The sequence below is a fragment of the Acipenser ruthenus genome, chromosome 32, assembly GCF_902713425.1.
Source record: "Acipenser ruthenus chromosome 32, fAciRut3.2 maternal haplotype, whole genome shotgun sequence".
Classification (NCBI taxonomy): domain Eukaryota; kingdom Metazoa; phylum Chordata; class Actinopteri; order Acipenseriformes; family Acipenseridae; genus Acipenser; species Acipenser ruthenus.
Window position 1 is genome coordinate 7,026,883 of NC_081220.1, and position 26,419 is coordinate 7,053,301.

General features: G+C 38.1%; 1 protein-coding gene across 1 annotated transcript; it reads right to left on the bottom strand.

The window, feature by feature from the left end:
- Positions 1 to 15,708: 15,708 nt before the first annotated feature.
- Positions 15,709 to 19,408, bottom strand: LOC131702981 (uncharacterized). Its single transcript, XM_059005855.1, has 5 exons — positions 19,330 to 19,408; positions 17,909 to 18,229; positions 17,173 to 17,478; positions 16,187 to 16,292; positions 15,709 to 15,892 (listed from the first exon to the last, which is right to left on the bottom strand). The coding sequence occupies exons 1-5, from the start codon at positions 19,367 to 19,369 to the stop codon at positions 15,868 to 15,870; spliced, it is 798 nt and encodes a 265-aa protein (XP_058861838.1). The 5' UTR covers positions 19,370 to 19,408; the 3' UTR covers positions 15,709 to 15,867.
- Positions 19,409 to 26,419: the final 7,011 nt, after the last annotated feature.

Below are 26,419 nucleotides of genomic sequence, written 5' to 3' on the forward strand. Positions count from 1 at the left end.
TACCAAGCTGCTACCAGGTCTGACACTTTGATAAGTTTCCAGGGTCGTGCTGCTGTTGGACCGCAGTTTGAACCAGATGACAATGAAACACTTTCCACTCGTGTCCTCGATATCGCAGGTCAAGTTGACGCTGCTCCCGACCTCGACTCTGACTAAGGACGGGCATTGGAACAGTCCTGCATCTGCAACTGAAACGAGAAATAAAGAAAAACGAAGAGCCTACTGTTTATATCTCTAATAATAATAATAATAATAATAATAATAATAATAATAATAATAATAATAATAATAATAATAATATTTAATTTAGGGCAAAATTCAAAATGTATCAGGTTGTTGATATGCAATATAAAAGGCGATTAATAACATTCTGTATTTAGGTTAGCCTTATTTTTTGTTAAGGATAACCGAGAATGCTAAATCGGTAAATAAATACAAACAAAATTCAAGTGGAATATAAACCTGAAACACAAATTTGTTGTGCGATGTTAGAATATATACAATAAAGCCACGCTTACCTTGGAGCGTGTAGAATAGCAGAATGAGCCGGAGCAGCATGGTGGAAGTTCACAGCAAGGCTGGCGAGGATGTTGTGTGTGTTATCCGCACTGCAGACAGTATCAGTGAACAGGGCAAGAAGAGGGGCTGCAACAGTCAAGCCAGGAAGTGCAGATATTGTATACAGATCCCGCTGCAAGGTCCTTCACTACCACAAGATCACATTTCTATACAGTCTACAGTTAATTATGTCTAAATACATACATACAACACAAATCTGTATTCCTACAGCAATATTAATATTCAAAGAAAATGCTTACCTTTATTAATTCTATTCTAAAACTCCGCCTGATTCAACTTCAAGACGTTTTTTTTTTTGTAAAAGATCAAACAAATTAGTGACACTTTTCATTGAAGAAAGTCTGTAAACAGACTCGTATTACTTTAGAGAAGGGCTGTGTATCTCACTGAGCGCACCAGTGCAGCTCTTTCGATTTAGAAGCGGGTTCGAAAAGACTACAAGTGAATCGGTATCTTTAATGCAGTCAAAATACTAATAAATCGATGTGTTTTAAACACGAGCATAAACACGTGCATCTGTGTATTCTTGCAGTCTACAGACATACCTTTTTATCTCACTTTTATCTCATCTATCCATGGCACTTTTTACGTTTAGATGATCGCTTCGTGGGACATATACTAAGTGTAAGAATGAACAGCGCCACATCTCATGTTGTCAGACATTTAAGCACAAATAATCACACTGTAGTCATCATCTTCCGGAGCCTTTCTTTTGAAAGACAACTTGTTTATAACAGCAGCTTGCTTGCTGCTTTTTTCCATCCAGCTGAAGAAGGATTCGTTGTCCATAAGTTCTGAAATAATAGCTTTTTTAAAAATCAATTCTTTAGATTTTGGTGTACCTACAGTAACGTTTTTGTGTACCTGCACAGTTTTCAAATTAGACTTTACATTTAGAATCTACACAAACTACTCCACATTGATAAAGTAAAAAAATGCATTTAGAATTATAAATAAGTAAGATTTACAGATAAAAACAGATTAATCTCAGTTGCATAAGTATTCAACTCCTTTGCTACTGCAGCCCTAAATCAGCTCAGGTGCAAATGATTTGTTTGAAAGGTCACAAAATGAGTGAAATGGTTTCAGCTTGTCTGTATTAAAAGCGGTTTAACTTGTAGATAATTTCCCTCAGGTATATAAAGACTTTCAAGTAACTCGCATAGTGATCCAACAAAGCAACCATGAAGACCAAGGAGCTTTCGAAACAAGTCAGGGATAAAGTGGTAGAGAGGCACAGAGCAGGAGAAGGGTACAAGAAAATTTCAAAGGCGCGGAGTATACCTCTCAGCACAGTGAAGACCATCATTAAGAAGTGGAAGATGCATCATACCACCCAGACTACAGGTTTAACAGGTAACATGAGATAAAGAACTACTCCAAGGATCTGGACGAATGGACGTTTATTTAATCGATTCATTAATTAAACGATTTAGAACAGGGTTTGGAACCAAGACCCGGGGTGAACGGGTCCGCTGTGGCCGCCCCTCGCTCCAGCGCGTTTGGGAAGGTTTTTATTTTGTGTTTGCTCTGAACGCGAATGCCCTGATATTATAAGCCAACTTTTTTTTTCTAAAAAAAGACAAACCTTTCGTGCAATTTAATGGGAAACTCAAGTTGCATATCTAGCAGAACTCGTCCTGAAACAATGACTATTGTTTTAACTATTAACTTAAAGCAGCGCGCAAACCCCCCCCCTCCCCCCCCATGCAAAAACGCACCAATTCTAACCTCGCATGCACGCACGCTCGAGATATGAAGCATGCATATGCTGACGTGCCATGTTCATATCTGATGAAAGAAAGGAGCCGCCTTCGTGCAGAAATACCCTTCTGTCGATTGCAGTCTAGTGGAAAATCACCTCGCGCTGAGAGAGCTCGTTGCGGGTTTTTGCTGAGACCACGAGTCAGACTGAATACCCCTGTGAAAGCAGACTGCATTAAACCGCTCCACAGCCTCTATCTAGATACACATGCGCGGACAGAATAACTGAATACACTTGCTGACCGCAACAGAACCACAAGTTAAAAATACACGCGTGCCCACATGGAAACACTAGAGCAGGGTGCGTATATATATATATATATATATATATATATATATATATATATATATATATATATATTCGTGTGTTTGTTTGCTTTTATGAATGTATGAAATGTCCACAACTTGTTTATTTTTTTTTGAGAATATGAATATAAAAAAAGTTATTTTGAGGGACAAAAAATATGAGCAATGAATGCGAGAAACTTTTTTGTCAAAAGAAATTGCGCATTGCTGAATTTGCAAATATAAGCATTTTTTATTCACTATTCAGTTAACTTTATATATTATATTCAAGCTGTTTTGAAAACGCTTATGGTATCTTTAAAATCAAACAGTTCAATATAATTTGTGTCGCTTTACGTGTAAAGATCCACACAAGACTCGAGGTGTCCGGTTACAGTAGCGACTTAGCGAGCCTTTAGAATCTCTTGCCGGATTTGTGTGCTTCAAAACAGGAGGGGATGTCATTGTTATAAAACGAGAAGCAAATTCGACAACACCGACGCGCTGAAGCCACCATTAAACACGACCCAGACTATTAGTTAATTGCATTTGGAAATAAAACAGAACCGGAGCAGTCTGTGATGAACGCGCCCCTTTCACTGCTGAACGCTTTGTTTAAAGGAGCTGTTTCAGACTGAAAATGAAATACATGAGTGTCTGCAGATTATTATTGTTATTATTATTATTATAGTATTTGGTATACGGTGTACGGTGCTTTTTCCAAATGTGTGCGTAAAGTCTCTTTAACGTTTCAGATATATTCCTTCTTTACTTTTCGGTTGTTAGATATTTGTTTTATTATTTTAATTGCATTATAAGTGGGGGAGGGTTGGGAGGGTTGTAAAGGTATCGACGTGCACAATAGCCGTTAATTCGGGTTTCAGTGCTTGTGGTTTATTATTTTCCACTGAAGATAAACATCAACACGTGGTCGTTTCAGATGGACACTCGATCGAAGGTGCAAAAACCACCCATGCATTTTTTTTCTTGTTATTTCCTGTCTCAAAACAATAGTTTATATATATATATATATATAGAGAGAGAGAGAGAGAGAGAGAGAGAGAGAGAGAGAGAGAGAGAGAGAGAGAGAGAGAGAGAATAATAGATGGGGTTCAGTGAGTTGCAGGAAAACTACGAGACCATAGTGCATTATATAACTATATACATGTAGTTCCAAATATTGTTTTCACAGCTAAAAACTTACAATTGCTGGTAGGATTCTTCTTTAAATCGCATGGCGCAATACACATTTTTAAACGAGATGCATCCTCAACATTAATCATTTTATTATAAACTCATGCTGCCTGTTTATTATTTTTATTTATTTATTGCAGTTTTTCTTTTTCTCAGTGCAAATCCCGCTTATGATATCGCTCGGGTCGGACAGCCCGTTACAGTCCCCTGTGTCTTCGATTGGAAACTCCAATCTGCCAATCGCCAATCGGCTTCGCTAGTTCCGAGAGCACGCTGTAGTGAGCGAGTTGTTCCCTGATCAATGCAGAGACCCGGGCTCCCAATGCATGGTTACCCGCACCATAGAGACCAATGGAACCATCACGCTAACAATCTGGGACACGCTAGGAAACAATAGCGGGAGATACTACTGTGCTGAACGCAGTACCAGTTACATGCAATTCTCAAATGGGTCCCGTTGTGATCGTGTCTGGAGGTGAGTTCATACTGCAGCACTGAACGTTCGCTAACACTTTTATATGAAGTGTCTCTGATTACTCTGTGTTTGCATAGCAGATACTTTGTAAATACACGCACACTTATACATAATTACAATGTTATTATGCAGTTATAATGTACTTAATGTGTAAATCTTTTTGCACAATCTATGTAAGTAGACAATGATATCAGAAAATGGTTAGGTTTCAGTTAGGGATAGGGTTATATCATGCACAAAGATTTACACATGAAGTACATTGTAACTATGCATAATAACATTGTAATGATGCTTCAGTACACATGTATTTACTAAGTAACTAATATGTAACTTCTTGAGACAGACCATGTTGACCGTGACACGGTTCAGTTTGTATTAACAATGTACACAATCGTTTTTTTATTTTCTAATTACACAAAAAAATATTCAGTTATTATAGCTAATATTAGATTAAATGACAGATCTGTCAACACTTGCTTAAAATGACATATTAGTTCCAGTGGGGTTACACTGAATTAAAGCGATTTCTAAGGCTCTGAAACCACCGGCTGATGCTCCCCTCGGAGGTTCCGGGTCTATCCATCTTTCACTAGACTTTACGCAATGTCAAGTCCATATACCACCATGAATTGGGCAGGAAAGGCAGATGTAAAGCGCCTTTTAATTGGATAATTTATTACACGTACTATTTTCTTTAAATTCATTGGTTCTCATTTAATTTGGTCTGATTGGCCAAATTAATACGCGTAGTAAATATAATTACTACACAAACTAAAGTCAAAATGAGAAAGTGTACTAAATATTTGAAACGAGTAGTACATACCGCGTTTTTTGACGCAGAAGGGCTTTCATACTGAATCGCCGTGAACCGGTTTTCACAAAATCAGCAGAGCACAAGCAGTGACTGGAAAAATACACGTCTGCACATGCGCACAATGAGCACAAGACAATGAATTCTATGAGGAACTGCTAAAAGATTTTGCCTGAAAGTTTCGCTCCCTACAGTTTTGCATTAGCGCTGTCCTTGGTACTGTTAAAATCGCGGGTCCTGTAAAAACATACATAAGTAATATGTTTTTGTAAATACTGATAAAACCTAATCATTCTATTTATTTTTTCAAATACATATATATTTTCAGACAGTTCAACAGAGAACACTTCCGTGTCTATACTGGTCCCTGCTGTCTCCGCCAGCGCGCTCGATTTCGAGGGGACGCTGACATTAGTCTGCCCTGGTCCGGGGCCTCTCCTCGCCCGCGGTCCGGTTTCAGTGGTTCATCTCCGGTAACGTCACGGCGGCAGAATCTAAATAGCTTTGAGCATTTTAAGCAGATATGATGATTAATGACACTTAACCCCACGTGTTCACCACATCAGTATATTATGTTGTCATGTCTTTATAATATCAGAGCGGCAGAAAGCAGAGGAAACTGTGAGCCAGTGCTGCAAGATCAATGGACCAGCACCAGTGCTGCAAGATCAGTGGACCAGGACCAGTACTGCAAGATCAATTGACCCAGTACCAGTGCTGCAAGTTCAATGGACCAGTACTGCAAGATCAATGGACCAGTACCAGTACTCCAGGATCAATGGACCAGTACCAGTACGCCAGGATCAATGGACCAGCACCAGTACTGCAGGATCAATGGACCACTACTGCAAGATCAATGGACCAGTACCAGTAGTGCAGGATCAATGGACCAGTACCAGCAGTGCAAGATCAATGGACCAGTAGCAGTGCTGCAAGATCAATGGACCAGAACCAGTGCTGCAAGATCAATGGACCAGATCCAGTGCTGCAGGATCAATGGACCAGTACCAGTACTCCTAAATCAACCAGCTTTCAGCCTTATTGTGTAGATTCTGCAGCGTCACTGTGCTAAACAAGCCATGCCAGCTAGTTCCAGTATAGGGTTTATAAAGATGTCTACAAATGTAAACCAGTGTTCTGAATGCTGATTTTATTTAAGCTAGAAACATGAATCTGAAAAAATCTGACAATTATTTCTGATTTGCAGTCGTATACAAAAACACTGTACCAGATTCTTTACATTTCCACTTTGACCCAAAGAGACTTTTGAGATCCTGAAAGATACTGTTGCAGTTAAACTAAGCTCAATCAGCTCTTCAAATCACTGAACTTAAAATGTCTGTTTAAAAAGGAATAGCTGGCTGGATATATAGAAAGTGAACAGGATGTTGTAGATCCAGACTGACTGACTTTATGGTTTCCATTTTTTTAGGTTAATTAATAGTTTTTTTTAAGGTAGATTTTCTTCTGTTGCTTTGCTTTTATGGACTAATAAAAAAGTGAAATAAACAAAACAAAAAATATATACATTCTGTTTTATTGGCTTACCTTGTCTAAGTTATCAGTGGTAATTGGGGGTCTATGAAACCAGACATTTAAGTATTAGGTTTAAGTAACAAGAAATATCTACAACTCAGGCCAAAAGTTTTGCATCACCCTATTTGCTTTATAAAGTCGCATGAAACCTGCTGAATAATATTACATTAACATATATAATTAACCAATTTTGCTTTACAAAGTTGAATGAAACCTGCTGAATAATGTTACATTAACATATTGAATTACATTCTGTTTTGTAGTTTTCCATATACTTAACGAAAAACTGACAACAATTGAAAAATGTGACATTTCCAAATCTAATAAGAAATACTGTACTACTATTATGGTTTACGGTAGACTTTTGCAATATCATTTTGTAGTTTCTTTGATTACATGATGTAAACTAAAATATCTAAATGACGTTCATATACTTTTTTTATTATGTCTCAATCCTAAAATTCGAGGTGATTCAAAACGTTAGGTCATAACTGTAGATTATTGAGTTAAATGTATGAAGTTATTTCTGCAACACCCTTAAACTCTACAAGCACTTAAGTGGAAAGCTTAGGGGAAATTTACCTTAACCGGCTGGTTTCACAGAACCTGATTAGCGCTAATCTTGAACTATCCAATGTTAACTTCTATAAGGTAGTCCACGATTAGTGCTAATCAAAGTCTGTGAAATCAGTCAAAATTGTTTGTGCAACTGACTGCTGGACCTTAAAACAGGAACTAACGATTGATGTAACTGCAGGGCACAGATAGCGTGTGTCTTTGTCACAGACTGTTATCTCCTCCTACACTCGATCACATTTTGTTTAGGTTGTACATTAAACTGTCTGGTCACTTTATTAAGAATTGCACCTGAATTCAGGTTAGATACCGTTTGCCTTCACATGACGTGGCATAGATTCACAAGCTCCGGAAGGAGTCTGGGAGATGTTCACGCAATCACTCATTAATATTTCCCACATGACAAGACTCTCTCTCTCTCTCTCTCTCTCTGTCCCTCCCCTCCGTCCGTCACTGTCTGCAGCCCCAGCTTTCTCTTGCTTTCCCTTTGCCATTGCTGATGCACTCTGATGCCTCCTGGAGTCAGCGTGACCAGCATCACTGCTTCTGCTACTGTATCACCAACATGCACCCCCTTCCATTCCTCTTCCAGTGATCAACATGCACCCCCTTCCATTCCTCTTCCAGTGATCAACATGCACCCCCTTCCATTCCTCTTCCAGTGATCAACATGCACCCCCTTCCATTCCTCTTCCAGTGATCAACATGCACCCCCTTCCATTCCTCTCCTAGTGATCAACATGCACCCCCTTCCATTAATCTTTCCAGATGCGCAAACTATATACAGTCAGTTTTCTTCAATGTTCACAATTTATTTACAGGCTGTTTGCAGGAATACAAGCCTGTCGTCCTGCTCTGGATTCAAGCGGTGTGCTTTCTGTTTACATCGAATACAGAGAGGGGCGTGTACTTGCAAAGCATTTTCAAAACTATTTCAATGGTAGGATGGGACCAGCAAATCAGATGCTAGTTAACACGAGCAGGAAGAGAAGAGCACGTCCACTGCTTGTGTGGCAGAAATACTGTAAATAGCAAGGCAGGGGGTTCAGTGCAGTTTCATTGATAAACTTAAAGAATGTTATTAACTATGTGCGTTACAAAAATGTAATTATTAAATAAATTATCCAGTATTTATCTTGATGTATATAATGAGGAATGGAATTGATTGAAAAATGAATTTTAAATGTAATCGTAGCAGCCCTATTGCTGGTAGACTGCTTGCAGTCATGCTGCTCCCACAGCTTTATAGTCCTACAGGGATCACATGATCAACTTAACGTCTAATTCAGGGCCAAGCTAAATCCAATCGAGCAGACAGGGCCTGATAAAGTGACCAGACAGTGTATGTTTCTCTGTGTGCTCCAGTATGTTTTTTAAAGGATTTAGAAGAAGCAACTAATCTAGTGAAGTTCAAACCTATGTGTGTCATTAACTTGTACTTTGCTAAAAAAAAAAAAAAAAAAAAAAAAAAAAAAATTTACAAAACACGAACTTTTGCATCAGACCAATGAATTCAACATGTTAAAAACTTTCATTGAAGAAAATAAACCAGGTTTACAACAGCTAGGTTAGTCGAGTGTTTGGTTTCCTAAAATCGTGGACATTTTTGCACACAATTAAATTACTCTAAGGAGGAGCGCCATCTACTGGTACTGGAAATACATTCAATCTCTGCTTTATTAGAGTTTTGCTGCCTGCTAGTGGTCGAGACGGTTACCACAGTTAGAGTGTATTGATACACTCTAAAATTACAGTCAAACATTATTAGTTACAATTGATCTTCATAGAAATCCTGCTATGGGATGTGGTCATCTAGCTTGAACATATTAAACTATTAAAAAAACAATGAATGTATAATACAAATAACAGTATTCTGCTTTCTAGAATGCATATTTTAAAAAAGAGATTATATTTCCTTTTATATAGTACTGCATTTTGTTGTCACCTTGTATGAATTGATGGGGTTTTATGTATTTAGGTGTCTTTATAAAGATGTTTGTTTTATGACAACTGCTGTCTTAATAATAAAAAAATAAGAAATGACTCATTTTGAATGCATGCAAGATATTAATAAACTGTAATATCAGAGCCTCTTTATCCTTTCGTGTTTGATTTTCAGATACTGTAAACGTCATCTTAGCATGACGTCTGCTTTTGCTCAGGGCCGAGTTTGAATCCGTTCCCTGCAGACGGATCTGTGCAGCAACACGTGTGCTGATTGAAGAAACCCCCTAGCTTGTGTTTCATTCAGGTATCACCGAGACTTGAGAAGCAGTGTAATGCTCACAGTGTCCAGCTGGGGGAGCTGAGAACTAAGGTTGCGTGGAAAAGAAGCAGCTCACACAGATATTGGAGGTTCTCGAATTCAACAGTTTATTGCAAGCAGGGATTCTATACTCAGCAAGTAAACAGTGCCGTCGTCCAGTTCATGCGCTCGGTATATCACCCACCAAATAATATTATTACAAAATAATACCACATCCTCCACAGAAACGGAGCACAAACAGTGTGTGTGTGTGAGAGAGAGAGAGAGAGACTGTGTGTGTGTGTGTGTGAGAGAGAGAGAGAGAGAGAGAGAGAGAGAGAGAGAGAGAGAGAGAGAGAGAGAGAGAGAGAGAGAGAGAGAGAGAGAGAGAGAGAGAGAGAGAGAGAGAGAGAGACTGTGTGAGACTGTGTGAGACTGTGTGTGTGTGTGTTGCGTGCGTGCGTGCGTGCGTGCGTGCGTGCACCGATAATTGAAGTCGCATTTTGAACCCACAGATGGATGTATTCTGATTGTATGAATATCATGGAGAGGTGTTTGTTTGCTTACTCTGGTGTTTAACATAGATTTGCGTTACAGGGAGGACGTCAGACAATCACCTGTGAGGACTAAGAAACAAACCACAGGTACGTGATACGACGTTTTACATACCCTGCTAATGAGCTTTTTTTTCAAAATAGAAATTATGTTTAAAATCATATTTTTTTTCAAAGGGCAATGTGAAAACACGGGTTCTGGCGGAAGGCACGCCAGACCGAAGATAAGATCAGAGGTACATTATTATTATTATTATTATTATTATTATTATTATTATTATTATTATTATTATTATTATTATTATTATTTTATTTTTTTATTTTTTGTTATTGCGTCATTTTCTCATTAGGTCTAAATACATATACACGTATACAAACACATACATACATTGATACACTTACAGATATTAAAATGTAATTTCACCTTCTCTCTTGGTTTACTTGTAAGCCCTTCTTCCAGCGCGTAATCAGTGTGTAAACCAAGTGAGACTAGGACCCGAAAATACTCCAAAGAAGTAATATGAATTCATGATAATCTCACGCGGCTTCTTTTGAACAGACCTGTATTCCTTTCATATGTCAATACTATATGACAGAACAGCAAAAAGACTGGCAGGTGCAGGATGACGTGCAGTACGCCAGTCTGCAGTTCGAGGCGCGTGGGCGACCGAAATGAAGACCGGAGCTGGACAGATTATTAGAAACACCTGTGCCATGTAGCACATACTTCCGTGTAACTGCACTTTCCCTCGTAGCGCTGAATACTTTGATATGCAAATAGTAGCACCGCTTTGCATTATGATATTTGAATGTATCCAATAAATATTTGTAACAATATCAAATAATTAAATGTAATATATGTAACCCCTGCTTTAAAAATAATTGAAATATGCAATAAAAATAATTCTATCCTTATACATTTCATTGATAAATATATGTTATATATATACAGAGCCTTGCAAAAGTATTCAGAATCCTGACCAATTCTCTCCGCTACAAAACTGAAGCTTGGGAGGAAATTCACCTTTCAGCAGGACAATTATCCCAAACACAAGACCAAAGCAACATTGGAGTGGCTCAAGAACAAAAAGGTGAATGTCCTACAGTGGCCCAGTCAAAGTCCTGATCTCAATCCCATTGAGAATCTGTGGCACTATTTGAAAATTGCGGTCCACAAGCATCGTCCAACCAACCTGAACAACCTGGAGCAAAACTGCCAAGAAGAATGGGCCAAAATCACTCTGACACTGTGTGCAAAGCTGGTACATACTCACCCCAAAAGACTTAAAGCTGTTATTGCAGCGAAAGGTGGCTCTACCAAATATTAATGTGTGGGGGTTGAATACTTATGCAAGCAAGGTATTTCAGTTTTTTATTTTTCTTAAAAATATTTCCCAACATAAAACCAATGTCACCTTACAATAATTGATTTTGAGTTTCAGTGTTTTAAAATAAAATATCAAACAGAACAAAATTTCAATGTACCATTTGTAATTCAGTAATATGAGAGAATTGGTCAGGGGTCTGAATACTTGTGCAAGGCACTGTATATATATATATATATATATATATATATATATATATATATATATATATATATATATATATATATATATATATATATATATATAATTATTTATTTATTTTATAAAAGCTGTAGATTTTTCAAAATTGCATTTTATGGGTGTAGTTTATTAAATGCTTTTGCAAATAAGTATATGGGTCTGTCAGTATATAATGTTGCAGGAATCCAGGTACTTGGGAGTACACTCTGAGGTACTGCAAGTGAAATGCACGGTGTGTTCCCAGTAAAGCTGGAATAGCATCTGAAGCAGTTCTGCCTGAGAAAAGATTTTAATAGTGTCCCTCACTATAATGACTTCTTAAACATGTTGTTTGCAATGCAGAGAATAAGGCGAGGAGATTATTTTTCTTGGGTTTGTGTGTATTTCTCAAGCTCCTCTGTAGATACATTCTGAAAGATATGTACAGTAATGTATAATTGTGCTTAGCTTCATGAAAGAAAAACTGCTTAACTGAGCTTTTAATTTACTGACTCAATAGATAGCATTATCATGTGAAGTCAAGACAGTACATAATCCAGTTTCATACATTCAATTGAATGCAATACATTATGTTTTCAAACATGTTTTGTTAAAAAAATAAATGAATCATAAATAGCTTTCTCATGTATTAGAATTCAGCAAAATAAAAATAGACTGTGGTTATAGTTCCCCTAAAAACAACTAGCAGCCTTTATTTCTGCGGAAAAAAAACGCTTGCTCTCTCTCCATATGATAAATCTTTTGTTATGCAAAACATTATACATGATCCAATGTCCAGTATATTGTGTCAGATTTTTTTTTTTTTACCTTATATACAGGCAAAACTGAAACAGGCTTCCTTCCTTCCTTTATCAGATTTGGTTTGCTCTTCAATGTACTGAATTGCAGGCAGCATTCTGAGCTCATCCTAAAATAGAATGGCTCAAAATTAAAGAGGTAAAAAGAACAGAGACCTTGTACAAAGGAACTGTCATTTTTGCTATTTGCTACAGCAAATGCCACTCCCGATATTCATTGAGAAAGCAAAACCAGTTCATTGGTGTGTTCTGAATTACTATTATGTTCATTTGTAGTTCCACTCGCATGTGCAATGCTGGATAGCTTTCAGGGAGCTGTGGGATCCAGCTCTCCTCTTCCATTAGCATCATAAAAGTGTGGGATTGTAATTCCAACATTGTAGCGTTTTCGGGTTCTTTGGTATAGAAACGGTTGTATTCGTGCTTGTTTTCCGATATTCTTAACCTTTCTCTCTCCCCCCTCTCTCTCTATCTCTCCAAACATACCCCTCTCCCTCACTCTTGTCTTCCCAAATCTCCCGGTCATTTCAACGCACCGTTTTATATCCCCTCGCTCCCCCCCCCCGCACCTTACGCAGACCCCCGCTCCCTTTGCCAGAAGGACAAGGTGTGTGTGCGCGTGTGTCTGTGCGTTTGTGGTGTGTGCGTGCGTGTGTGTGTGCGTGTGCGTGTGTGTGTTTGTGTGTGCGTGTGTGTGATCAGAGGCCCGAATTATACTTCAGTTTTTTTTTTTTCCACAAAATTTAATTACTCGAAAACTCCATCTATTAGTACTGGCAAGGAAACAAAACATTTCTGGATTATTAGGGTTTTTCTGCCATCTAGTGGTCTACACAGTTAGATCAGTTGCTGTAATTTATACACTCTGCAATGACAGTCAAACATTCTCATGCGTTACAATTGGTCTTCATGGAAATCCTGCTATAGGATGTGATCATGTGGTCACTATAGACAAGTCGTTCTTTACAGAGGTTTGGCAGTATTAAACGATACAAAAATAATGAATACACAATATAAATAACAGCATTCTACTTTCTAGAATGCATATTTACAAAGATAAAAAATACATTTCATTTTATATTATACTGATTGTTAGTTGTCACCTATGAATTTATTAGTTTTTAAGTATTTAGGAATAATGTTAAAAATATGTATATTTCATGGCAACTTCAGTCTCTTATCCTTTCGTGTTTGATTTTCAGATACTGTAAACGTCAACTTAGCATCACGTCTGCTTTTGCTCAGGGCCGAGTTTGTATCCGTTCCCTGCAGACAGATCTCTGCAGCAACACGTGTGCTGATTGAAGAAACCACTAGTTTGGGTTGCATCCAGTCATCACCGGGACTGGAGGAAGGGATGTAATGCTCACACTGTCCAGCTGGGGGCGCGGAAAACTCACAAACAATATATAATGTAATATAGGCCAACTATAGTTGTGATATTGCTTCGGCTATTTGCAATTGTCTTTTGTAATAATAATAATAATAATAATAATAATAATAATAATAATAATAATAATAATACTTGGGCCAATACAATTACAGTTGGCATTTTTTGCAAACATGTCACACCTTGTTAGCTGTCACTCATTGACCAGGTGATGGGAATTAGGAAACAGACTTGCCCTGCCCCTTTGCCCTCCTGTTTATTCATTTGTATTATTAACAATGATTTTAGGGGAGGTGATTAAAAAAACGGTTCAAAGCAGGTTTTTTTGCATCCACCAATCAGGTTGTGTCATTTGTTCTTGTTGGGTTTTTAGGGATTTACCATTCCACTACAGGAGAGCTGCATGGATAATTTACATTTTAATTCAATCCCAAATGAAAAGCCTGACACCTGGAATGTATTGTTTATTGGTATTTGATAAGACCGAACTAGAGACCCCCACGCACTATTAAAGCTGTTGCTTTTCACAAAGACCTGCTTTAATAATGCACTGTGATGATGATGAGTGCACACTGGCCAGCACTGGCAGGGTGTGAGACTGGATTTCCTGTTCTTATGCACTCAGCGCAGTCATGCTGCTCTCTCTGTGCAAACATGTGCTGTGTGTTTCAGCAGCGCATACATGACAACCAAGGACTCGTCTCAGTTGTGGTCAATGCTACATTTTGTTTTTTGATAGATAGATGGGCTGTGGTTATAGTCTTTAATTGTATTTGATGAAGATGAATGTGGATTTAACAATGAAAGCACCCTTTGCACACCAACCACAGAGTTGTTTCCATTACTGCAGCTTTTCTTTGAAAGGTGTTGCTGTTGTAATTTGTATGTTGAGACATATTTCAACTTATTAACATATTGAAAAAAGATGTTTCAGAATTCAACTTAAATCGTTTGCAACAGATTTTAAACACATGCTAGTAGTTGCATCTTTTAATCTTTTAAATTTGTAGTTTTGTGTGCAGGTATGTTTTCAATTCAGTTGGTTAAGAAGTCTTGTTACATACTTAGACTTGGTTTTACAAGAAGAAGAAGAAGAAGAAGAAGAAGAAGAAGAAGAAGAAGAAGAAGAAGAAGAATTCAATACTCAATTATCTATAAATTCTATATTTTACAGTGTACAGGTTTTGACATCACACACAGATGTCTGATTTAACCACTATGGATCACACTGCTTACAGTTCTATATTGTAAATAGCAAAAGGATAAAAAACAAGTTGTAATTTTAACAGCTTTGATTATTAAATGCTTATCTTGGACAAAACAATTCTGTAGCAATATAAATCATATTAGGCCCTCCATTACAACTTCATCAAACTCAAGCATACACCATCTGTGTGAAAATACAAAAAGGATTCTTGTCAGAATCTTGGGAAGAATTATAATGTTTTTTTTTTTTTTTAATCGGTCGTATAGAGTATATGTTACAGGTGAAGACCCAATGTAATCACTGTAAAGTGTATTTCTCTAAACATGAGTAAAACTTAAAACTCATCACATTGATTACATGTGTAACTATTGAATGTGCACAAAAAATATTAAATTAAAAAAAAAAACATTTAGATTCCAATCATGATCCACAGTGTACAGGTTACACACTCAGGGGTGTCTTTCATAGTAAAACCAGGAATGGGTTTTGGCAAGAGGGTTTTGTTTTCTTTCCAGATGTGCAATACATTTCAAACATGTGTGTTTTTTTTTCTGTGTGAGTTAGTAAAACATGCAACAACAACAAAGTGTTGAATTCAAGTATTTTATTCATTTTTTTCTTTACTTGTACACAGTGGGAACGATGCAAACATTTGCAGATTCTTAATTACCAAGCTCTTTACTGTGAAGATAATGAAGTCTACTTGCATATACAAAACATTAAGCACTAGTGTCAAGATCTCAATTGAATGTATGGTCTGGTGCACCATCAATGCCTTTAATGCACTCTTGTAATACTTTGAGAATGGAAATGAAGTTCAATATGACAGAAGCAAGGCTGTATTCAAATAAAGAAAATGACTTGTTTAGTTAAATGCATTTCCATTGCTTCATCTTTCCTCTTGAAAACGCCGTCTGTGAGGAGACGATAAATAATTCTGGTCAGATCACAAATAAGCTAAACGCTATTAAACATTTCCCTGTCAAATATGCTTGTATAAAGTATTTTCGTTAACAAAAATAACATGATATTTAAGAAAGATTCCTCAAATGGATTCCATTTGGAATCAAAAGGTTCTACATAGACCCATTTGCACGCGCTGGAAGGCGGGTTTACGCCTCCTCTGAAAGCCCTTCTTCCAGCGCGTAAACCAAGTGAGAATAGGGCCCAAACTGAACACACTAAACTAAACGTGTCATTGCAATTACCTTTGCTTGTTATAGTTCCAGTGAACTACAGCAAAGTGTATCCACATCGCAACGAGAACACCGGAGATGAAGACATACCGCCAGACCGAAGGAAAGCAATCTGCATCTGAAACACAAGCAAAGCAGAGATACACAAAATGAAAGGTAATGTTTCTATTCGAATGCAATACCGCTCATAGAAGACTCGGGTAACTACAGTCTGTCGCTTTCGGTTAGATATAGGATGCTCCGACATTCTTAATCTCTTAATACCGCTCATAGAAGACTTGGGTAACTACAGTCTGTCACTTTTGGTTAGATATAGGATGCTCCGACATTCTTAATCTCTCGTCCTCACTTGAAGACGGGTGATTTTCAAGCACCGATCTGATTATACTGATGGGTTTCATGAATTCATTTTCTAGCTATTTGTTTTATATTTCGGGAGGGCTTTAAATGTATAACAAAAGTATAAAAACATGGGCTTGTTTCCATATACCAATAGAATGTAGTATCAGGCTAGTTAATCAACAGCATACAGAGATCAAACACCCTCAATAAGACCTCTGTTTGTGAATGCGGACTGAAGGAGAAGCAATGAGATTCTAACAATCCCCAAATCCGATTTTAAAACCAGAGAAAGAAAGACGATCAGATTCCGTGATATGAAGGAAACAGTTCCACGTGTTCGGGAGATGATATACAAAAGATAATTCTCATGATAACGGGCTGTTCGACTCGTTGACAATTCCGAATGCGATGTTTGCTGAACATTAGATTACATTTTAAAAAGGTAAATTGATAACTAAACAAACACATTTATAAAAGCTACACCAAATAGATCTATCAAAGTGGCCGCGATTTAAACCTTGTTACATTATAGAAATCCGGATACACCTTGGTGCCCTATATCTATACGATATTGTTATTTTATTTATGTATTTAAGGATACAGTGGGGAAAAAAGCAATTGATCATTGAAAATGTTCAGGTTTCTAACTCTCTTACCGGTCTTGCTCACGCTTTTGCTCATATTGCGCCCGCTCTCTGTTTCCACTACGCACGTGCACACGGCCCCGCTGCTCCAGACCTCGCCCGGAATGGTGATCTGATTCCTGATAAAGTCCGGAGTGGATTCACTGGAATCTCTGGACCCGGAGTCGGTCAGTCCGTGTTCGATGAGCCAGTAGACACGAGCCTGCTCGGATACCCCGAACACCAGACACACTAAAGTAGCGGAGCCGCTGGACTGGACTTCGCCGTCTGACTCTGAAGGGGTGAGGATTTCAATATAAGCGCTGTCATCGGAGCGTTCTGTATTGGAAACAATAAGAGCGATGTGAATATATAAAACATTAAGAGCAACATGCTGGATAATAACGTGTTGTTGTATATAGTATCAGGTCAGCAAAATGCCCCCCCCCCCAGAAAAAAAAAATCTATAACATGGATTAGTTTAGGGAATGATTTAAGCAACCTACACGCTGTTGGTCATAATTTGACTTTATTAGATCCTTTTACAGAGATGTATGCTGTTCTTGAAGAAGGATGTACAGTTCACTTCAATCTCAAACCCAGCCCAATGTTCAATATTGACACAGTGGATACACACGATACATTTATTCTCCATGTTAGCCTCCGACCCGCTGCAACATCGCCCCACTGCCCTTAAAGCAAAAACTTTTCATCAAAATAACACATTATTTAAGAAACCTTCATACTTATGCAATACCTTCTTTCTTACCTCGTATTACTAACGTGGATCCATTGCCCAAGTACATAGCTGAGCTCTTAATAAAAGCGCAATAGTAAGTCCCGGAATCGTTCACCTGTGCGTTGTTTAGGTTCAGGGAACAGGTTTTCTCGATTTCGTTGCCCACGAAGCTGCTACCGGGTCTGACATTTTGATAAGCTTCCATAGTCGGGCTGCTGTTGGACCGCAGTTTGAACCAGATGACACTGAAGCACTTTCCACTCATGTCCTCGATATCGCAGGTCAAGTTTACGCTGCTCCCGACCTCGACTCTGACTAAGGGCGGGTATTGGAACAGTCCTGCATCTGCAACTGAAACGAGAAAAAAAGAAAAACGAAGAGCCTACTGTTTATATCTCTAATAATAATAATAATAATAATAATAATAATAATAATAATAATAATAATAATAATGTTTTTTTAGGGCAGAATTCAAAATGTATCAGGATGCTTATATGCAATATCAAATGCGATTAACAACATTCACTGATAAAGTCCAATTCATTCTGCATTTATAAATTATCTGTATACGTTTTATTAAGGATAACCTAATGCTAAACCTGTAAAAAAAAAAAAAAAAAAAAAATCCAATCGTAATAATGGAGTTTCTTTTTGTTTTACAAACAGCAATAACATGGCCAACCAAAATATGTTAAGAATGTACTCGGTAAATGAAAGAAAAATAATCTGACATAAAAATATAAAGTTTGTACATTTTTTTTTTAATTATTATTAAAGAATACAAAACTGTAAAGCTGTCATCATTTAATATGTATTTGTATCTGAATGTAATAATAATAACAATACTACTACTACTACTACTACTACTACTACTACTACTACTACTACTACTACTACTAGTAATAATAATAATAATAATAATAATAATAATAATAATAATAATAATAATAATAATAATAATCCAAACTGCAGAAAGTTGTATATTTTGATTAAATAATACATTGCTATCGTATTCTGTATAAATTCTACCGCCCGTACAAAAATAATCATATCAGAAACAAACAAACAAAAAAAATAAGAATCTACTTGGTAAATGGTAAAAAATAATTTGACATAAAACTTTGTAATTTCATTTTTTTTAATGAATAAATACAAAAAAGTGTAAATCTGTCATAGTATCTAAATGTAATAATAATAATAATAATAATAATAATAATAATAATAATAATAATACCTCAAACTGTAGAGAGGTATTTAATCTTTTTGATTAAATAATACATTGAAATCGTATTCTGTATAAATTGTACCGCGCCGTAAAAAAATAAATCATGTAGGTTAAATGAAACTAAAAAAAAAAACTATAAGTAATAATAATATACAAAAGAGTAATATAAAATGAAACACAGATTTGTTGTGCGATGTTAGAATATAAACAGTAAAGCCACGCTTACCTTGCAGCGTGTAGAATAGCAGAATGAGCCGGAGCAGCATGGTGGGAAGTGCACAGCAAGGCTGGCGAGGATGTTGTGTGTGTTATCCGCACTGCAGACAGTATCAGTGAACAGGGCAAGAAGAGGGGCTGCAACAGACAAGCCAGGAAGTGCAGATATTGTATACAGTTCCCGGTGCAAGGTCCTTCACTACCACAAGATTACAATTTTATACATAGTCTACAGCTATTTATGATGAAACAGTTACATAAAACACAAATATATCATATGGCTCTTTAAGAACTCCCAAGTCATCCTTTAACCAGAAAGGTCAATCATAGAGTCGAGTGCAAATCTATAAGAATTAGAACACCCCATTGCTTTTGTATTAGAACACCCCATTGCTTTTTTATTAGAACACCCTATTGCTTCTGTATTAGAACACCCCATTGCTTCTGTATTAGAACACCCCATTGCTTCTTTATTGGAACAACCCATTGCTTTTGCATTAGAACACCCCATTGCTTTTTTATTAGAACACCCTATTGCTTCTGTATTAGAACACCCCATTGCTTCTGTATTAGAACACCCCATTGCTTCTTTATTGGAACAACCCATTGCTTTTGTATTAGAACACCCCATTGCTTCTGTATTAGAACACCCCATTGCTTCTGTATTAGAACACCCCATTGCTTCTTTATTAGAACACCCCATTGCTTCTGTATTAGAACACCCCATTGCTTCTGTATTAGAACACCCCATTGCTTCTGTATTATTATTAATTTCTTAGCAGACGCCCTTGTGTAATTGTATGTAAAAATAATGTGATATCTTGTAACAATTGTAAGTCGCCTTGGATAAGGGCGTCTGCTAAGAAATAAATAATAATAATAATACTATCAGCAATTCAGTTATAATAAGTGAACGTGTAGCATGACTTCTGATTTAAACGTTTACAGTGTAAACGCATCGCATCTTTATTTTGCTAACATTGTGTTGGTCAAAAATAAATTCTCACACATTAAATTAGAATGAGCACTGAAGACGAGTCTAAAATCGGTTGCATTAGATCATATTCAATTCCCATGTATTTTGATTTGCAGTGTAAAAGTTAGTTACATAGTCTGTTTAAACATGTTGTTACTATTAAGCAAATAACAAAACAAACAATACATCAGTACATATAAATGTGCATCTTTCCTCTACCATTGTGGGGGTTGTGTTGTGTTGCAGAACGAGCTGCTCTGCACTTTAAATGTTGGTTTATAGCGGTTCCTAGAATCGTGAGTGCTAATACATTGACTGGTCTAGTGAAGGGAGACCTTTTGAAGTTGATGCAACAAATACTGTTGTTGCATTTAGAAGCGCAATTCTTATAGGTCGCTGTGCGCTTACTGGCTGTACACTTCCGGACACCAGACAACATTTTCCATATCACTTTAAAAAAACGCAGAAACATACATGCGAGTACAGGCCAAAGCAGGTAAGCCACAAAACACAAGAGAAACTAGCGGCTGCATGTACTGGGTGTGTGAAATAGATTATATATGCAGAAAGAAAAACAGTCCATGGCGTTTCATTTTGGATTTAGTAAACTGAAGTGCAATAAAGGCATTTATTTTTGCCCGGTACCACTAGGAAAAAAAAAAATCTGTACTACAAAGTAAATGATTTTCAAAATACATTTAAACCGTGCTGCTGTTGTGTTTTCTTCTTTACTAACAGTTGAAAACAATTCGAAATACGTTACTGTATTACTGTTGCAGCAGGTCAAATTGAAATACGTTATGTGCAGCAGGTCAAATTGACTTTAAGAGTGTGTCAGTAAACGCGCTCTCAGGTCAGACGACACTCTAGTATGGAAGGCCATTAGTCCGCGTTTCAAATACTTAGTACGGGTATGGATTTGGACCAATCAGAATACATATAATGTTACGCGTTCTAAATAAATGTAAATTAACTACGCATGTATTATAGTATCTACGTAGTGCCTGGTAATTTTACAGTAGTACATACGTAAGGTTTGGTCATTTTACAGGCATGCAGCGTAATTACAAGAATAGCCAACCACCTCCGGCATAACTTTTTTTTTTAAATTTCAGACATGAAATACGCTTTTAAAAAAGTCAAGAATTAAGGCGGGAAAACACTGCCCGATTTTTTTCCGATGTTTGACCTGCCCTGGATGCATAAAGTACAGCGGCAAAGGGGCAATGACAATATGCAAAAATATAAGGCTGTAGCAGAGAGAGAGAGAGAGAGAGAGAGAGAGAGAGAGAGAGAGAGAGAGAGAGAGAATGTAAAAAAATAAAAAGGGAAACTGCTGTGTACCATAAGGTGCAAAATAAAAAGAAAAAAAGAAAAAGGTCATGTAGGTTCACAAAAATATAAATAATTGATTAAAAAAAATCAATTAATTTGTTGTCATTTCATTTTCAGCGATCGGATTGGCCAAATTAGTACACGTAATTAGAATTACAACACGTATTAAAGTCAAATGAGAACGTGTACTAAATATTTGAAAGCTGTACTTTAATTACGCGTTTTTTGACCCGGATGGCCTTCCATGCTCTAGCAGTTTGTAAGCTCCTGGAACACTATTATTATTTTATTTCTTAGCAGACGCCCTTATCCAGGGCGACTTACAATTTTTACAAGATATCACATTATTTGTACATACAATTACCCATTTATACAGTTGGGTTTTTACTGGAGCAATCTAGGTAGAGTACCTTGCTGAAGGATACAGCAGCAGTGTCCCCCACCTGGGATTTAACCCACAACCCTCCGATCAAGAGTCCAGAGCCCTAACCACTACTCCACACTGCTGCACTATGGGGTCTTTTGTACCCTGTAAAGGTTTACCATAAGCATAGCAAAGGGTAATATAGCACAGTGAAAGCACGGAGAAGAACAGTTAAGCATCGTAAACATTAGTGAGGTATTGTAATGCAGGGGTACGTTTCCCGATCTCGAAGTGCATCGTATGGTGGTGTCTGATTGGCACCAAGGGGCTTGGGCACGTTTAACTCTTTAAGGACCGCGATCGGAGATTGAGGCAGAACCTCAATCTCCTCCATAGAAAAACTGGAATATTTTTCTTCTTCTTCAGATAAAGACTTTCTTGCAGCCATTATCGAATTTCAACGAACGGGCCATATGTGGAGTTTTTATAGCGCCAAAGGCCAATTACAGAACGAATGTAGGGGGTTCCAAATATTATATAGGCTATTGGGCTATTATACATAGAGAATAGAATTATTGGGGTTTAAATTTGATAGCTCTACTTAAGTTTCAAGTGATAATTAAAAGTCCTTAAAACAACATAATAGGTTTCAATATTAACATCTTCACATGGCCATACAGAGGCGTGACCGTAAACTTGCTATATTGAAAGTAATGAGTGAGTGGAGCCACAGGCCACGCCCACAGCTAGATACGTACCTGAGAGAGACTACACTTAAGAGTAGCCAGCGCGTCAGTAAATTAAGCATTGAGTCAGAATAGGCTGAAAAGAGCTTTATTTGTATCGGTCCACATACGAGATCGCCATGCACGAGAGGGTTACACCTAAATCACACAATTCGGATATGCACAAATTTACAAAAGCCTCGGTGTCTTTACATTCCCATAAACACAAGAAGACTTTTGAGGTCCTGAAAACTGGTGTTTGTGGATCACAGTTAATCTGAGAAACAGCTTTCAATGTTTGAAACATGTGTTTAAAGTCCTATAGATTGTTGAACAGACAGGCAGTGGATCTATACTGTAGATTAGCCAGACTGACAGACAGACTGCGTTCTATGAAAGCAAGAATCCGTTCTGTAAGCGTTTTTATTATTATTATTATTAGGTTTAGTATTCTGCTTTGCTAAAATCCTAATAAAAAAGTGAGATAAACGAGGTGTGTTTAATTTGCAAGTGTGTAAACGTAAATGCACGGTGGTAAATATATTAATTCAGTATTTTTCTAGTTTTAATATCTATGATATACCCAAGGTTTCACAGACCCCGATTAGCGTACATTTGAGACTAGCTGTTGTTAACCTTGGTATGGAAGCCCATAGTGTGAAACGGGTCTGTGAAACCACACCCATAAGTGTGTTTGAAGTTATGGGTTAAAAAAATATAACTATGATGATTACATTGAATTATGTTAATGTCTATTTACACAACTATGAGTCAGTTCGTGAATCAGAGTAAAATGCCACCCTGATCAAGACTCCGGATACCTCCGTAGATGGAGTGGCAGTCAGGGGCACGAATTAACCTACAAACCAAGCCACCTAAAACTAGTTATCCATCCGATCCGATTAGAATCAATCTATTCAATGGGACGTTATCAGGCAAAATCTTCCCATAGGAATGGGCCAGTAGGTACCTACTACCCTCCTAACCACTAACCTCTACCCCTGACCCTAAACCTATTGTCTACCACTAACCTAATCTCTACCCCTAAACATAATCTCTACCCCTAAACCTAATATCTAACCCTAACCCTAACTACGTTATTAAACTAACTGTTACTATGATTTCAGCAACGCTTGTTTGCTCCCTATAGCGGCTAATATGCCCGACGTCCATTAAAGCGCTTCCGGACCTGCTCTACCAATTGGTAGGTTGTGGGGTGATTTTGCTTGATAACGTCCCATTGAATCGAATGATTGTAACTGATTCAGTCAGATTCAGTTGCTATGCTACTGTACAGTTATTCAAACGTGTATTGTAATATACCGTACATGTGGTTAAACTTGAATTGCTTACCTTTATTTTGATACCAAGGATGACCTTGTTATTATTATTATTATTTATTTATTAGCAGACGCCCTTGCCCAGGGCGACTTATAGTCTTAAAGAAAAATACATTTCAAGAATCACAGTTGTTAGATCGGAAAAAAATAACAATCCTGCTTCAAAGTGCACATGGTACATTTTTGGGGTACATTTGCACCCCTCTCAGCCTTCAAAGCTATCATTTTTTTCACATACCACAGCTCCTATTTACTCTGGCAGAATATATTGTTGAGAGTTGCTGGAGAGCCAAGGGAGGTGTCCCTATGTAACCCTAAATATGTATTTGTTTAGCCAACAGTAATTTACATGAAACGGTGTATTTATGTGTGTGTATAATACATTCATGTCACTGCATGTATCATTGTATCATGTTATATTTCCCATCTATGCTAGAATCTATAATTCATAGATGTTTTGTCTCACTCCATAAAGTTCACATAAACAGTTTTTTTTAAACAATTAATAAAATGTAACTGAAGTGGGTAGAGTAAAGACAAAATGAGCCTTACTTCGAATCATTTGATTGTATTTCAATCTAAGATCTAGTAGGGATTCTGTACTTGGATAACTTTAAGTAACTGCTATCATCTAGTGGACATTTTGTGTAACTACAGTTTGTTACAATAGCAATAGTGATGTCATTGAAGCGCAAATGTATTTCCTGTGTTGAATGTGCGGGAGAGGAAGTGCAGGGAGAGTCATTAAGACAGAGCGCCGTTCCATGTTACAGCTGAATGCTGCTCTGTTGGGAGCTGGATGTTGTTCGTGATTGAGAATATAAATTTCTGGAAATTGGACAGTCTATTCATCACTGTAAAACATATAAACACCCCATAGTTCCTGAACCTCGCTATATTCCCCACCCTTTCATTGTCACTAACATATCTCCTTCCACACCGCTTCTCTCCACCCCCTCCCTCTTTCTTACAGTTTTGGCGGGAAACGAAATGTAATCGCGTGACATACAAATAAAATCGTTAGGTTACCTACCGTAACCCTGGTTCCCTGAAAGAGAAGACGACCACCAACATTAAGTATGGGAAATTCCCTGCCCTTGAGGTAGGTAATACTGAGCTCTCTATATCAGAGCTGCCGAAGGCCCCTTCCTGTGATGACGCACTCGGTCCCGCCTACCGAGGGTATAAAACCGTCACTCACCGGAAGATCTCTCTCTTTTTCCGCCGAACCCGTGAGGGCGACCGGAGCGACCTCATGGTTGGTGGTCGTCTTCTCTTTCAGGGAACCAGGGTTATGGTAGGTAACCTAACATTCCCTTTCAAGTCGAAGACGACCACCGACATTAAGTATGGGATAATGTATACCAGAGCCGTCGCGAGGGAGAAGGAACGGCAGCATATGAGGGACGCACAAGTGCTGTCTAACCTAGAGGTTAGCGGTGTGAACGTACACCCTCAAGGACCCTTGTGCTCACAGATGGCACAGCAGGATCTACCACATTAACGCGGTAGAATCTGGTGAAATTATGCGGCATAGCCCAGCTAGCCACAGCACAAATCTCAGAAATCGAAGCGCCCTTAAAAGGGCCCACGATGTAGCCAACCTAGTCGAATGCGCAGCTACTCTACCAGGTGGGGGTAACCCAGCACATATTCATATTCAGTCGACACCGTGTCTGCAATCCAGTGTGACAGACGCTGCTTAGAGGGGCTGTCCTAGGGTCAGTGTTCCGTGACAGACAAAGAGCTGTTCAGATTGATGTAGCACTCTTGTCCTAGCACGCAACATCTCAATGCCCGCACTGGGCAGAGAAAATTAAATCTCTCATCCTCCGTTGAAGCAACGGAGGTGGATGAAAAGACTCCAGTTCCACAGACTGGTTAATGTGGAAAGCTGTAATCACCTTGGGGAGGAAAGCGGGGTTGGTGCGCAGCGACACTCCACTTCCATCCTCCCACACGCGCATGCAGGAGCTGTGAACAGACAGCACCTGCAGCTCAATGATCCGCTTTACGGAGGTGATAACTAAAAGGAAGGCTGTCTTCATAGACAGACACTTCAGCTCAATGGAGTTTAAGAGCTCAAACGGGCCTTCGTGAGAGCCTCTAGCACAATATTAAGGCTCCATTTGGGGAGAACAGTCCTCCTAGGAGGGTGTAATCACCGTGCGCCTTTAAGGAAATGGGTAGCCAAAAATGCGCACCCAGAGACATAGAATCTAAGGGTGCATGGCAAGCAGAGATAGCCACTGAATACACCTGCAAGGTGGAAGGTGACCGTCCAGCACCAAGCAGTTCCTGCAGGAACTGCAATATGACTGGCCTAGGGCAAGTGATGGGGTCATGGTTTCTAGCCAGAC